The sequence below is a fragment of the Ananas comosus genome, linkage group 7, assembly GCF_001540865.1.
Source record: "Ananas comosus cultivar F153 linkage group 7, ASM154086v1, whole genome shotgun sequence".
NCBI lineage: Eukaryota > Viridiplantae > Streptophyta > Magnoliopsida > Poales > Bromeliaceae > Ananas > Ananas comosus.
The window spans coordinates 12999644-13015391 of record NC_033627.1 but is presented as its reverse complement, the minus strand read 5'-3'; the positions used below and the strand labels follow the sequence as shown (position 1 = coordinate 13015391).

The following is a 15748-nucleotide window of genomic DNA, read 5'->3' as shown; positions in this document are numbered from 1 at the left end:
ATTTCATCCAAATGGTTTAAAAACCGATAATAAAAATAAACACTTTCATAGTATTCCAGCCCAATTCTCTCTGCTCTCTCATCTCTCTCTGCTCTCTCTTCTCATCTATCTCTCCTCTCTCTCTTTATTATATGTTGTTTAAAAATTTGTTAGGAAAGTAAGCTTATCATTTGTATAAAGTTACTCTTTTCAGTTGCTGCAGCTGGAATTGCGACTAAGTTGGATCTTATTCCAATTATTGTATTTGGGCCTTCTCGTGTAGTTTCAACTACACCAGCTGCATCAAATAAAGTGTTGAATTTGGTTCCACATATAATTACAACTATAATGTAGCTGTAACTGTCGGTAACCAAAATCTTTTAATAACATTATTGTTTAAAATATATACAAATTTTTGGTACGAGAATACTTAACAATGGATGCTTTATTACAGAAGAAAAAAAGAATGTTCAGTTATCTGTACCTATTAACATCCCTAAGTTTGGAGTTGGACAAAATTTGAGATATGCATATACATTGACATCCCTGCTCTCCACATATATACACACCGTCATTCACCTCTTTTTATATTGATGACGTGCGTTTCTAACCAATCAAATAATTTTCTAAAATTAATTTATATTATAATTAAAAAAATAATTTTTATTATATTTTTTTGGGAAAACTTAAAAAACCTTATGTGGTTTCGTAGTTTCTCACTTTGCCCCCCTGTGATTTAAAACGTATCAAATTGCTCCTCTGTGGTTTCGTTTTTATCTTTTCAGTAGCTTTTTCGTTAATATTTCATTAAATTATATACAAAAAACTTCAGATACCCATCGAGCTTTATCAAATATTCACTTTAGTACCTTTTAATTTTAACTTTATCATTGATTTAAGAAAAAATAATAATGAAATTGATAAGAAAAAGAGAAAAAAGAAACTACGGGAGGACAAATTGATACATTTTAAACTATAGAGGGGCAAAGTAAGAAACTACAAAACTACAGGGGTTTTTTTGAAGTTTTTTCTATTTTTTTTAGAAAAAATATGATTGATTTTTTATTGTCCATGCCTCTCTCTTTCTCTCTCTAACCCCTCTCTCTCTCTCTCTCTCTCTAACCCCTCTCTCTCTCTCTCTCTCTCTCTCTATATCTTACATTTCCCTGTCACGCTCCCTGGTTCTCTCGATTCCGATTATTCCAACTCATTCCCCTTCTTTCTCCTCCTCCTCTTCCTCCTCATTTTCCCAACCTGTGGCCGTGGATCTCCAACAATTATCCTTCTCTCAAAACCCACCCCGTACCCATTCCACTTCGCTCATACACTCACTACTCTATTCTATTCGTATTGCCCCATCACCATCACAAACAAATAATAATAATAATAATAAGAAGAAGAAGAAGAAGAAACGAGAGGATACACTCATTCCTCCACATTATCCCCTACAAAACCCCATTTTTTTTTTTTTTCTCTATATACTTCCCCCACAAAACCTACTCCCTTGTCTCGTCCCTCCGCCCCCTTTCCCACCTCTTCAGAGTATCTCAGAGGTGAGAATTTGTGCCTTTTTGATTCCCTAATTCTGGTGATTATTATGTTGTTTGTGTGATCTTTGTTGTTTGTGATAGGTGAAAGATCATGTCGCCGAAGCCGCTGGATTACGAGTCGCTGAATGAGAATGTGAAGAAGGTTGCTTATGCTGTGAGGGGGGAGCTCTATTTGCGCGCTTCCGAGCTCCAAAAAGAAGGGAAAAAGGTATAGCGTTTGGATGCGTGATATGGATATGTTGCTCGACATATCTCTTTGATTTATTTGATCAATTGTTTTTGTTTAATATTTGGAGTTGAAGTCATTTTCTCGAAATAAAATTATGTTATGAATATGTTGTTCGACATATCTCTTTCAATTATTCAAGGAGGTTATAGTATTTAGTAGATCCTTGAAATTTGATAGATTGTTTAATATTCGGCGTTTAAGTCATTTTCCCAAAATAAAATTATGATATGAATATGTTGTTCGACGTATCTCTTTGATTTATTCAAGGAGGTTATAGTATTTAGTAGATCCTTGAAATTTGATCAATTGTTTAATATTGGGCGTTTAATTCATTTTCTCGAAAAAAAATTAATCAATCACCTCGTAGTGTCATTTTACCAAATCAATGATGCCCGGACCTTTTGAGGAGCGAGAATCAAACTCCTTGTTTCCAACCACACACGAAAAGAAAATATGCGTACTGAATAAGTAGTTGTATCACTAGATAATTTATTTCGACATCCGAACAGGGCCTTGACATCATGCTAAAATCCGCCTTGATAGGAGCGCATTGACGGGAGAGATAATCGAACGGTATAATAATGGACATTTAACTGATTTGGGTGTATGTGGGGAATCGAACCCACGACTTCTCGGAACTGAGTGGGCTTAGAGCCTTGACCTGATAGGAAATGGCCGCGATAGTTTTAACCTTACTCCTAGGTAATGACTTATTGCTAATATGTGACTTCACTATGACCTGATATATTTATTTTTTGTCTGAATTAAAAGGATGAAAGAAATGGCGGAGCAAAGATCCTTTTTAGGGATGTTCAGAAGATCTAAGTCGTAATTAAATTTGTGCGAAATCATGAATTACAAAAAGGAATTTTGGTGCTGGACCAAAAGGCCAGAGGTCCAACACGTAAATAATGAGGGAGATATACACTGTATAGAGACATATTAGGCACGAACTGTTATAACGAAACATGCCAACAATTGTTACACAGATTCTTCTAGTTATATTCACTTCTTTGATTCATCTGCATATTAAGTGGTTTGTTTTCAGTAACATTTACTGCAGCAAACTTTGTTTTGGAATAAGAAGAGAACTTGAGAACATGACTTGATGTGCGTACTATGAGACTGCTTCGAGCGATAACGCTTACATTCAATCTTTGCAGATTATTTGTTTTCAGTAAACTGTTTTCTCTTCTCACAATTCAATTATTCTTGCAGATTATTTTTACGAATGTTGGCAATCCGCACGCTCTGGGACAGAAGCCACTGACCTTTCCTCGCCAGGTGTTGTACCATAGTGAATCCACAAATGTCTCCTAGAAGTGCTAGGCAACAATTTTTATTAACTAATAATTACTGTAATTTCATATTTCTCATTATCATGTGGTTCATCTTTGCTTGATTAAGTTGGATAATCCTGCTCACTAATTTTACCAAGAAAATGGATTAAACCATCTTGGATCTCTAACAATTTTTTGACATTCCGCTTCAACTCTCAAATGTAGCAGAAATAGAAACAAAAGCTTCAAATCGGAGCTTTTGCTTTTCGAACATTCGTTGCAACTCCCTGACACAGTAAAATCTCCATTTCTTTTTGCATTTGTCAAACGTTTCGCTGCTACTTCTCTAAGTAGAGAAGCTATTCTAGAAGCCAGGTTTAATAGACGCTTCAAATTTCCAGATAAGGTTCTTGGAAGTTCATACTTAGATGACATTTCTTTTGCAGGTGGTAGCATTATGTCAAGCTCCATTTTTACTGGATGATCCCAATGTTGGGCTTATCTTTCCAGCAGATGCCATTGCAAGAGCTAAACATTATCTTTCAATGACGTCGGGTGGTTTAGGTGAATTATCTTGTCATGTTTGCATGTGATTTTCTTGTAGTCTCTGTCATGGACTAGATTAATATTTAGTACCATGGTAAAGTTCCTTTCGCAAGTTTGGATGTTCGTATGACTTCAACTTGATCAATTCTTTTTGGGAACATATGATTTAAACTAGCCTTTTCTAACCCTTTTTTTTAACAATTAGGTGCATACAGTGATTCAAGGGGTCTTCCTGGAATCAGGAAGGAAGTTGCTGATTTTATTGGGAGGCGCGATGGGTACCCTAGGTAGGAAAAAAAAAAAAAACTGTTATCCAAGAATAGGCGTTATATTATCCTTGCAGAGATTTAATTTTCTCAAGATATCTTCTGATATTATCCGTGCTGGTTTCAGTGATCCAGAGCTTATTTTCTTGACGGATGGTGCGAGCAAAGGTGTAATGCAAATCCTAAACACCATTATTAGAAACGGGAATGATGGGGTATGATTCTCATGAGAAAACACATGTTCTTCATGGAAAAGCCTTTCAAATTGAAAATTTTTGTCTCAATGTTATAAATAATCCTTATCTTTCCTTTTTTTGAAAAAAAAATTTTGGTAGATATTAGTCCCGGTGCCACAATACCCACTTTATTCAGCTGCAATCTCCTTATATGGTGGTTCACTTGTCCCGTATTTCTTGGAAGAGGAGGCGAATTGGGGTATTGATTTCAACAGCATTCGCCAGTCCGTAGCAGCAGCACGGTCTAAGGGAATTACTGTAAGTGATTTTTCTCCTTTTGATTATATCATATGGTTTACTCGTATAAGTCACATGGTTCTTGAAGTGTAATGGAGAAATTATTCCATGGACCTAGTCTGCGCGTGGATCACTGAGGCGCCTAGCCCTCAACCTTTCTATTTTCAGCATCTACCACACTAAAAGAAAACAATGTCGACTTTGAAAACGCTGAAACTTTCTGGACAGTGGGGCTTCAGAGGAGAGAAAATATTGGGGGATAGATCCAGTGGATGGTCCACAGCTGATGAGGTGAAGCAGGTTCCGGCTGTAATTTCTCCTATTACTTGTGTTTTCATCTGGTGTGTCCACATTGGCCCCAGTTTGTAAATTTTCACTGCCCTCTAATTCCAACAACTTGGAATGACAATTCCATGAGATCAGACGGAAAAGAGACATCTCACGGGTAGACCACAAAAGTTCTTCAAAATTGATTTGTGTCTGAGATGTTTGCTTGTTTTTGTTTACGACAGATGATTCAGCTCTCGCCTAATGCTAAATAAATCTTTTCATTTGGCCGTTTTATGTTTTTTCTCTAGACTTGGTAAAATTGTTCAAGTTATAATGGTTTCAGGTTCGAGCTATGGTGATCATAAACCCAGGAAACCCCACCGGACAATGCCTTAGTGAAGCTAACATAAGGGAATTGTTGAAATTCTGTTTTCATGAAAACTTAGTCCTGCTCGCAGATGAAGTTTATCAGCAGAACGTATATCAGGATGAACGGCCATTTATAAGCGCAAGAAAGGTAGAAATAATTGCTAAGGTAGAAATAATTGCTAGTGTTCCAACATGTCCTTTTCAGAATACTATTATCTGAAATTGTTTGCTCTTTACTTCTTCTAGATATTGTTCGACATGGGTCCGCCTATAAGCAAGGAGGTCCAGCTCATATCTTTCCACACTGTTTCGAAAGGATACTGGGGAGAATGCGGACAGCGTGGGGGTTATTTTGAGATGACCAACCTTCCTCCAAAGGTAACAGACAACGGCTGTTATCTGGACACTATATATTTATTTATTACATTTTAGTTTTGGGTCCTAATTATGTATGCGGTTGCATAATTACTCAATTCATCAGTAGCAAGAGATGACATATTTATCTTCTTCGATTTTGTATGGAAGAAAATAGAGCGACTGAACTGGAAATTGATATATGATAGTCTCTTTTCTCAGAAAGAGAATCAGATAATATGTTTCATTCCAGTACTAATCACCTTTATTTCCGTCATGATAAATTCCACTTATTAGAAATTGAACTAAATTGACTATCTGCCTGATGAATGAGTCGAACCAAGAAAAGGAGAAACCACTTCACTACAGTGATAATCTTACACAAGACACAAGTGAATATTCTTTCTGTACACTGTTTAAACTATAGGTTAACCTTATCCATTTGAAATTTTAATTATGTTTTTCATCTTCCTCATGCTTAACTGATTCTCATTTGCTTGATTTGGTATAGACCGTAGATGAGATCTACAAAGTTGCATCTATATCACTCAGTCCAAACGTCCCAGGGCAGATCTTTGTAAGTGAACAAGTCATGCTTAAAACATTAATAAAATCATCTGAGAATATCATATAAAATGAAGAATTCATTTTCTTTTCAGTTGGGGTTGATGGTTAATCCTCTCAAACCTGGCGATATCTCATATTTGAAGTTTGCTACAGAAAGGTTTGAACAGATAAAAACTACATTAAGTAAAGTTCCCTCCTTTTTTTTTTTTTTTTTTTTTTTTTTTTGGGAAGTCTCCGCTTTTTGTTAATATATGAACTTAATCTAAGAGAAGACTTGTAATGGCTCGATCAATTAAGGATAATGTTCCAATAATGTTGAAGTCGACCAAGTTTCTGTATTTCCTGGTTGTTGTTTATCGTGTCGTAAAATACTAAAATGGGGCTTTATATGATTCTGCAGCAAGGCAATCCTCGAGTCTCTAAGGAAAAGAGCACACATAATGACTGATGGTTTCAATAGTTGCAGAAATGTAGTTTGCAACTTTACTGAAGGTAATATAAGCAGTTTATTATGTCACCAATCTGGCTTCACAACACCTGTTTTACCGGATTTGGATTTAGATTTGCTTATCAAGTTTGAATTTGAGCTTTTATCCGCATTTTCGTACACTTGTTCAGATACACATGGGTTCATATGCATAATATTCTTCATGCATTTTTTTAGGTAAAATCCCAAATTTATATGGCTAATTAGAGTACTTAGCCTCGGCCAATAGGCCTGGGTAATCTTGGAAAATTCCATATGTGAGGGGGAGTATAAATTAGAATCACTGTTCTTTGACACCTTAAGCTTTAATGATGGTTGTTTAACATGATATCAAGGTAGGAGGTCTTGAGTTCGAATCCTGCGAGGTTCTTAGCATTATTTAATTTTCTATCATTCAATTCAAATTTATTTGTTGGGCCTATCAAAATGTCTCGAGCCGAGACGTGAAGGGAGTGTTAAATACAAATATTCAAAACATCATTCTTTGATAGCTTAAGCTTTTGGAGATGAACGGCTATTTCATATAATTTAACAGTTTAAAAGAATACAGTTGTATTTGTTTTCCATTTCATAGCCATATCCGCTTTGTATGTAGGAAACAAAAATTCATAAAGAATATGGTTTAGCTACTATCCACTTGCTTACAATACTTCTCTCGCTTATGAAATGCACATGTAACTAATTGAAAAATTACTTCAGGAGCTATGTACTCGTTCCCTCAAATACGGTTACCACTGAAAGCAATCGAAGCTGCTAAAAAGGCTGGAAAAGCTCCTGATGTTTTCTATTGCCTCAAGCTCTTGGAAGCAACTGGCATTTCTACAGTTCCAGGCTCCGGTTTTGGTCAGAAAGAAGGGTATTTCCTCTGAGAGCTCTTTATGATTTATTATGGTTGTGGTTGTATTAAGTTTCTTGGAAATTTATACCAAATACTTGCATTAACTCATGTGATGTTTGGCAAAGCACCAACAAGTCCCAAATTTTCATGAAACCCCCCAACATAAAGCCGAAGCTTCACATTGGCACTTCTGCTCTTAAGTCCCAAAAGTTTTTGTTAGAGATTTTTTGTTCGTAAAACATTTGGTTTCTGGTTTTTTGATTAGAGAAACTATTGCATTTAATGAATGAATCGCATCAAAACATCATATCCGACTAGTGATCTATTGTGTTTTTGTTTAAAAAAATTTCTTTTGCTTGATTTGTTTGATGCATTAGAGTAAGGAAACTAATAAAATGACTCCCTTTTTTGTAGGGTTTTCCACCTAAGGACTACCATTTTACCGGCGGAGGAAGAGATGCCGGCGATAATGGCGAGTTTCAAGAAATTCAACGACGCGTTCATGGAACAATACGAGGACTACCGAGGCTACTCGAGGATGTAGATTTAGTGATGGCGCCGAAGAAAAGTACTTCAACTGGAAGGCAAAAGAAAGAAGAGCCTATTCACTCTTCTACATGATGTTTAATTTCTCAAAGACATTATCACTTTGGTGTTTCACTTTTTAATCACATATCTACAGTAACTGTTTGTACAGGGAAAATTTGTAAGAGAACCCCATCTTTTCATGTAATAGAAATTGCCATGAAGGCAATTCATGCCAACACATTATATTCTGCTATTTCTTTTTTATTTTCTGTGATCTCTCCATTTAGATTTTCCTATTGCTTATCTCTCCAAATGTTTTAGGGCACATGATTTTTGTTTTTTTGTTTTTTTTAGTGATGCTATGTTATGTCTTATTATTGTCTTAATGAGTATTATTTTGCAGTTAAAAATATGGGTTGGGCCTAAAAACTCTGGCCCAATCCGATCCAAATCGATCGGCTAGACCTGGTTGGATGTTGTTGGGCTGGATTTTGTTCGAGCCATTTTCTTTCAATATACATTCGACATTAATATTATGGCAGGTGTTATTAATTGAGCTACTTTTTATTATGCACAGATTAGTAGATTCGTTGAATCTGCTAAGGAAGGTGTCTCATAGTTTTATTTTTCTTTTTTTATTATCCTCTTTACTAATTTTTTTCATTAAATCAATGATAAAGTTAAAAGTAAAAAGTAAAAAGTAAAAAGTATTAAAATGAATATTCGATAAATTTAGGTGAGGTATCTGAAGTTTTTTGTATATAATTTAATGAAATGTTAACGAAGGAACTGGCGAAAAGAAAAAAAATGAAACCATATGATACTAAATTGATATACTTTAAATCACAAGGTATTAAAGTGAAAAAGTGTGAAACCACGGAAGTGATATTTGAAGTTTATCCTAAGTTATTTTTCTGTGTCGTACCCATCAGTTACTAGTATGTTATTCGATAATCATAAAATTTATACCAAAACAATCAAAATGGGGTTGAGGGGAACCAAGCACCATCTTAATAATGAAAAAATGAAAACGTACAGAATATATATTTAAACTATCGGCTATTTTGTGTCAACTACGTTACCTTAGTAATTAAAAGGTGAAAACATAATGATTTAAATTAAAACTCAGGGGAAAAAAAAAAGTTTAGGGGCAATGATGCAAATTACCCGTTCACGAAAGTTAAAGCATTAGTCCTAAAAAAAAAAAAAAAAAAAAAAAAAAAAAAAAAAAAAAAAAAAAAAAAAAAAAAAAAAAAACTGTTTTTTCCCCTATATAATACACAAGCGAAGAAGCGGAGAGCATCGCACCGTTCCCATTTCCCTCGCCGCTAATCTGTGGAAGGTTCCTCGGCGCCGTCCCCTTAATTCATCGTCGAAGGTGATCTCCGATCCAAGAAACCGATCTCAATTTCGTGTTTAAAACCCTCGATTTTCTAGGTTTTTGGTATTTACTATTTCAAGTTCCTTTTTTCCCCTTTTTTTCTGATTTTTTATGTGTTTTATGTAGATCTGAGGTCACGGGGAAGGATATCGTCGATTCCATGGCGCTGGTGAGTTCATGAATGATTGCTGTTTCTCTTTTATTGCATTTATTTTGCTCGTTCGTCGTAGTTGGACTAGTTAGATTAAGGGTTTAGGGTTTTGGATTCGATGTAGAAATGAAATAATTAGGATTATATTTAAAATTCGAATTTGAATCAGTGGTTTGCATTCGAGTTCCGGATTCGTGTGTCTATGTGCTTCAATTCTCGGTTTTTTAAATTTTATTCGGTCCATGATGTTATCCTTTTCACATTAAGAACTCTTATATAGTTTAGTTTTTGGATCTTCTGGGATAGTCCTTGACGCATCTCAATTTTGTTTATGAGAGGTTTGTGGTTGGTATCTGTGCTATTTCGGTATAGATGGTTTAATTCTTTGATGTAAATAAATGCTTGTTATCTACCGAGTTGGCTTGGTTGGTTTTGTGGGCAAAGCAGAACGAAATGATATTGTCATTTTCTGTAATTCCATTTTTGGATTTCGGTAACGTAATTGAGCTACATAACCTTACTAACTGATGTGAATTGAACTGTAGTTTCTGATTTGGTTTGGTTCTATTCAAAGATTCAAAGATTTGAACGTTTTGAGGCATTGGTTAAAGGACTTTGGGATAAGTTAATTAGCTAGAATGCTTAGTTCCTGCAGTCAAATGATTAATATCGAAAGATGTTTATGATACATAACTTATTTTAATTGTATTTACACGTTGATATAGTTATATTTAAAGGAGAGTTTGCAAAAAGAATCTACTTTTCTGTGCCCTTTGTCGCTGTATTTAACCCAAGCCTTCTTCTGTGCTTACATATTGTCTACTTGTCATTTTAATATAAAGTTGATTTCTGTTACAAATCGGTATCCGTCATTATAGGTTTTGCATGCTGGGAATACAAACAAAAATGGGTTCAAGGCGCTTATTGCTGCCGAGTACAATGGGGTCAAGATTGAGCTAGCAAAAAACTTTGAAATGGGTGTTTCGAATAAAACTCCAGAGTTTCTGAAGATGAACCCTATTGGGAAGGTATATGATGTTTAGCTGGTGTCTCTATGTTTATGCGAATGTGTCGATTTGTAAACATCTTGTAGAAATATAATGATAAACTGTTTTGATGTTGTTGCAGGTTCCTGTATTGGAGACACCTGATGGTGCCATTTTTGAGAGTAATGCGATAGCACGCTATGGTACCGAAGGATCTTCTACTAGCAATATCTTTTAGTAAATTTTAATTTGGTTTTGACTCTATGATATATGAATTTTCTTCTGTAGTCGCTCGCTTGAAGGACGACAGCCCTCTTTATGGTTCTTCCCTAATTGAATATGTAAGTATTGTGCTGAGTAGATTATAAGCATTCCGGCTTTATGCCTTATTATTGCGAATCGGTGAATGGTTGTGTAGGCTCGTATTGAGCAATGGATTGACTTTTCATCGATGGAAATTGATGCAAATATTGGAAGGTGGCTTATTCCGAGGCTTGGCTTTGCTCCCTATGTTCCTTCAGTAGGTTCAATTCTCTAAACTCGTTTATTAGTCTCTTTTTTAAATTATTTGCTGTGGTAAGTTAGTAACCAAGTGCTTTTACGTTGTATAGGCTGAGGAATTTGCTATATCCTCTTTGAAGAGGGCACTAAATGCCCTAAACACCCATCTCGCCTCGAACACTTACCTTGTTGGGCATTCCGTGACTCTCGCTGACATCATAATGACATGCAACCTATACTTCGGTTTTGCTAGAATCCTGACCAAGAGTTTCACTTCGGAATTCCCTCATGTTGAGAGGTACTTTTGGACTTTGGTCAACCAACCGAACTTCGCCAAGGTATTGGACGATGTTAAGCAGGCGGAGACGGTCCCACCTGTTCAGTCGCAGAAGAAACCGTCTCAGCAGCCTAAGGAGCCAGCTAAGCCGAAGGAGGCGAAGAAGGAACCTAAGAAAGAAGCAGCACCAAAGCCCAAAGTACAGGAGACTGTAGAGGAGGAAGAGGAGGCGCCTAAGCCCAAACCGAAGAATCCGCTCGATCTGCTGCCCCCTAGTAAGATGATATTGGATGAGTGGAAGCGGCTGTACTCGAACACAAAAACCAACTTTCGTGAGGTTGCCATTAAAGGTAACATCTTGTGCTTCATCCTAGTTTTTCTCATTCTTGTAATTTATGCTTTCCAACTGCAAAACTGAGTTGTTTTGATGGGAAACAAGGAACTCTTTTTCTGATTAATAATGCAACTTACTTACTTCTCCAATTCCACTGTAGTATTCTTGTAATCATTTAAGATGATCTCCGAATTCCACAAATTTTTGCCACTGATCTTGTTACTTGTCCATTGTCTTTGGGTTATGTATCTTTCCGTTTTTCTTTTCAGGTTTCTGGGACATGTACGACCCTGAGGGATACTCTTTATGGTTCTGCGACTACAAATACAACGACGAGAACACCGTTTCCTTTGTCACTTTAAACAAGGTGAGCGGGTTCCTGCAGCGAATGGACCTGGCTCGCAAGTACGCTTTCGGCAAGATGCTCGTGATCGGGTCCGAGCCGCCCTACAAGGTGAAGGGGCTGTGGCTGTTCCGCGGGACGGAGATCCCTCAGTTCGTGCTCGACGAGTGCTACGACACGGAGCTGTACGAGTGGAGCAAGGTGGACATAAGCGACGAGGCGCAGAAGGAGCGGGTCAATGCCATGATCGAGGATCAGGAGCCGTTCGAGGGCGAGGCCTTGTTGGACGCCAAGTGCTTCAAGTGAGAAAGAATCAATTTTGAAGCTCGAAACTCGCCGTAACCGTTGTACCTCTCTGCGGTCTCATTTTGATTGATATTGGACTCTTATCTAAAAAGTCTTTAGTTAGTTGTCTCATTATTCGCACTTGTTATTATAGGGTTAACGTGGTGCTCATATTAGATAACATTAGTTACCAAAGTTTTGCAACTTTGAGAGTTTATAATAATGGTGGTTAATTTAATTTCATTTAGGTAATTATTTAGGTCTTCTATTAAGTTAATGGTAAGTAATTCAAATTAATTTAAAATATTTCAAATTTGAGGAACAAAACACGGAATACAAAAATATATCATCCATATGGATGCTATTAGTAGTTTGTTTCCTTTCAAAGTGCTTTGTGGGAAAAGGGGCCTAGAGGGCAACACCTGGGATGTTAACCCACTGCAGCTGCAGCTGGACCTCGCCACTCTCGACATTCCTGAGCCTGAGGATGGTGTCCTGCACCAGCCGGCCGTTCTTCCACACAATGTGGCTCTCGTCGGCCAGGCAGTTCTGCTTGCACGGCCGCACCGTCCGCACCACCGTCCCGCTCGGGATGTCTGCCAGGTCCATCTTCGCCACCTGCACGAACGGCTGCACGTCCAGGTCCGCGTCCCCCATGTCGTCGTCCTTGCTGAACGTGTCCTTGTCGTAAACCTCCTGCGCGCGTTCGTTTCACTTTCGTGTGATCATCTCTTTTAACTTTAGTATTTATGCAGTATTCAAAGTTAGGAGCACAAAAATTGCTGTGCTCCTAATAGCATAGTAGCCATGGCTATTATACTATCGATAATATCAAACTTTTCGTATTATTAAATTTTCTACCGTTAGGTGTATCATTTGATCATTTTTATCCGTTAAATTATATTATTCAACTAACCACCCACTCAACCTTATGAGATCATTATTATTTTAACTGCACATCCTTTATCTAACGGCCGAAAACTCGATAGCGCCAAGCGGTTAGCACTATCGATAGTATAGTAGCATAATTCTATTCTATATAGAATTATGCTACTATACTATCGATAGTACAAAGCCCTTGGTATTATTGAGTTTTCGGCCATTGGATGAAAGAATGTGCGGTTAGAATGATAGTGATCCCCGATTAATTGATAGTGATCTTCTAGGGTTGAGTGGGTGGTTGGTTTAATAGTATAATTTAACGGATGGAAATGATCAAAGGATAGATTTAACGGTAGAAAACTCAATAGTACCAAGGACTTGGTATTATCGATGGTATAGTAGCCAAACTCTTATATATATATATATATATATATATATATATATATATATATATGTGTGTGTGTGTGTGTGTGTGTGGTGTGTGGTGTGTGGTGAGACCTTCAGAAACTCAAATTTCTTGCATACCGTTACTTTTGGAGGAAAAAAAAAAAAAGACGCTTTTCTCGGAGTTGCGTTAACACTTACATATTATGGAAGAAGAATCCTTTTTTAGTTTTGGGAAAACTTTTTTTTGAATTTTATGAAAAACTAATATTTTGATCAAAGCTCTAGAGAAATGATATGTTGCTTTGAAATTACTATTTTTTTTCAAAAAAAATAGTTTTCCAGAGTTTTTTGAGGAACCAAATGCCCTCTAATAAGAGTTTCAATACAAATAAAAATTTTTAAAAAGGCTAAATTACAGAAAACCCCCCTGTAATAACCCGCTTTTTCACTTTCCTCCCCTGACATTTAAAAACCTACACTTTGCCCCCTTGTAAAATGAAAAATGTGCACTTTACCCCCACCGTTAGGGTTCCGTTAGGGATTCTGTTAAAAAATATTTTTTTATACCGAAAATACCCCTCTGCCTCTTCTCTGATGCTTCGCTCCCTCCGGCTCGCCGCTTCGCCGCCTCGCCGCCTCGCCATCCTCCACTGCTTCTCCCTCGCCCACATCCCCTTCGTCCTCCTCCGTCGCTTCGCCTTTGCCCTCGTTGTCCTTACCTACCTCTCCATCAACACCCATCTTAGTATCCTCCCTACTGTCGCCGAAATCGATGGGCGGCGACGGTGTAGGCGAAGGGGAGCAGGTGGAGAAGAAATTGGAGAGGAATCATGGCCGATTGAGGTGGAAATAGCGGCGGATCAAAAGGGCTGCTGCGGAAGCTCAGGAAGAAGACAACAATGGCGAGGGGCAAAATGGTCATTTTACACACCGTAACCCCCCTGTGAACATTTTTCATTTTATAAGGGGGCAAAGTGTAGGTTTTTAAATGTCAGGGGGGGAAAGTGAAAAAGCGGGTTATTACAGGGGGGGTTTCTGTAATTTAGCCTTTTAAAAAAAGAGACTGCTCACTTACAAGCCTGATTGGTATAGAAGGATCCGAAATGGACAGTGTGAGATCTTCTTGCCACACTGGATTAACACTCTTCTTTTTCACACTTGTCTTTAATTTCTGTCCCATAATTAAAAGAAAGAAAGAAAGAAATTGTATCAGGATATTTTTGATGGAAAAATAATGGAAAAATTTAGGCCCCAGATGGTGTTTTTGCAGTTTGCATTTATGTAATAAGCGTGTTTAGTAAGATGACGGATTGTTTGTAATCTATACAACTGTTTAACTTATCGGCTAATCAAAAATAAAAAATTGCAATAGCATTTTCTTTTCTTTTTTTTTTTCTATTTGAAGTAAGTAGGAAAGATAACATTTTTTATTTTTCGACAAACTGTATCACAAGCTAACTAACAATGATGACGATAAAAAAAAAAAAAAAAAAAATCTATCTATCACATCCAATCATGTAATATACAAACAATAAACAATCTCCACCTGGTTTAAAAAAAAAAGAAGAATTAGCTTGAATTCATCAAATTGCAAATCCCAATTCAAATTTCACCATAAACATAAAAATAAAAATAGGAATAAAAAATAAAAAAGAGAAAAAGTAGATGTGAAATTACCTGATTGCCCATCCTGAGGACAACGTAGGGGTCGCTCCCCCTCGCATCGCGGTACGCGAGGTTCACCCCTCGCACCACACGGACTTTGATAAGCCCCAAGAGACTCTCCATTTTCTTTTTATTTTATTTTGATTCAAAATTCAAATTCAAAATTTAAATTTAAAAAAATGGATGAATTAATAAAAGGAATAAAAGGGACGTTGTTTTACGTTCCCTTCCTAGTTCTATGTAATCTCCTCCTCTTTTATACGTTGTTTCCGTTTTTTCAGGGGGAAATGGGTTTAATTAAGGGACCAAAACAATAGGAGTTGACCGTGTCCTTTGTGGACCAAATCGCACTTTCCTATTTTGGAAACTATGTAGAAATGTTAGGGTTAGGGTTTGATTTGATTCACTTTTTGAGAAGAGATTGTCAATTTTTCAAAAATAGAAATAGAAATTATATTTACCTAAAATTGAACTGAATTCAAGTTTTTGTTAATCGAGAAGTAAAAAACATTAGTTGAACGAAATTATTCATATTTCTTTTACAATATCAATCCGAAAAAATTGTATATAGACCTGCGTGGATTATAGATCACGAGTTTATATTTCACTATCATTAGGAGTAAAAGATATTAGCTTGGTAACAAGATCACAAAAAGAGGATAAATATTGGTTGGTATTACTTCAAATATCATTCCACGTAAAATTTGTAATATCTAATCACAAATATTTTCACATTGCGTAAAAGTACGGAAAAAGAAATACTTTCTTATAACATTAGTTTTCTCATTGGATTTTTCTCCATCTTATCCCGCACAATATA

At 36.6% G+C, this 15748-nt stretch overlaps 3 protein-coding genes across 5 annotated transcripts; 2 read left to right on the top strand and 1 right to left on the bottom strand.

Moving 5' to 3' along the window:
• Positions 1166-8010, top strand: LOC109712693 (glutamate--glyoxylate aminotransferase 2). Of its 2 annotated transcripts, none has more exons than XM_020236425.1 (14): positions 1166-1532; positions 1611-1737; positions 2977-3042; positions 3485-3602; positions 3790-3871; positions 3978-4065; positions 4186-4344; positions 4937-5128; positions 5209-5340; positions 5828-5893; positions 5976-6040; positions 6284-6375; positions 7070-7226; positions 7623-8010. In XM_020236425.1, exons 2-14 carry the CDS (start codon positions 1621-1623, stop codon positions 7750-7752), a joined length of 1464 nt encoding a protein of 487 aa, XP_020092014.1. In that variant the 5' UTR covers positions 1166-1532; positions 1611-1620; the 3' UTR covers positions 7753-8010. The 2 variants fall into 2 exon arrangements, with proteins under 2 accessions (XP_020092014.1, XP_020092016.1); XM_020236427.1 differs by having other exon boundaries at positions 1168-1532; positions 4937-5110.
• On the top strand, positions 8977-12232 carry LOC109713167 (elongation factor 1-gamma 2-like). The gene is made up of 8 exons (XM_020237155.1): positions 8977-9114; positions 9244-9286; positions 10147-10296; positions 10397-10457; positions 10543-10595; positions 10673-10774; positions 10866-11382; positions 11636-12232. The coding sequence occupies exons 2-8, from the start codon at positions 9278-9280 to the stop codon at positions 12013-12015; spliced, it is 1272 nt and encodes a 423-aa protein (XP_020092744.1). The 5' UTR covers positions 8977-9114; positions 9244-9277; the 3' UTR covers positions 12016-12232.
• Positions 12288-15141, bottom strand: LOC109713169 (protein C2-DOMAIN ABA-RELATED 5-like). 2 transcript variants are annotated; one of them, XM_020237156.1, is made up of 3 exons: positions 14941-15138; positions 14339-14434; positions 12288-12690 (listed from the first exon to the last, which is right to left on the bottom strand). In XM_020237156.1, the coding sequence occupies exons 1-3, from the start codon at positions 15049-15051 to the stop codon at positions 12403-12405; spliced, it is 495 nt and encodes a 164-aa protein (XP_020092745.1). In that variant the 5' UTR covers positions 15052-15138; the 3' UTR covers positions 12288-12402. The 2 variants fall into 2 exon arrangements, with proteins under 2 accessions (XP_020092745.1, XP_020092746.1); XM_020237157.1 differs by lacking the exon at positions 14339-14434 and having other exon boundaries at positions 14941-15141.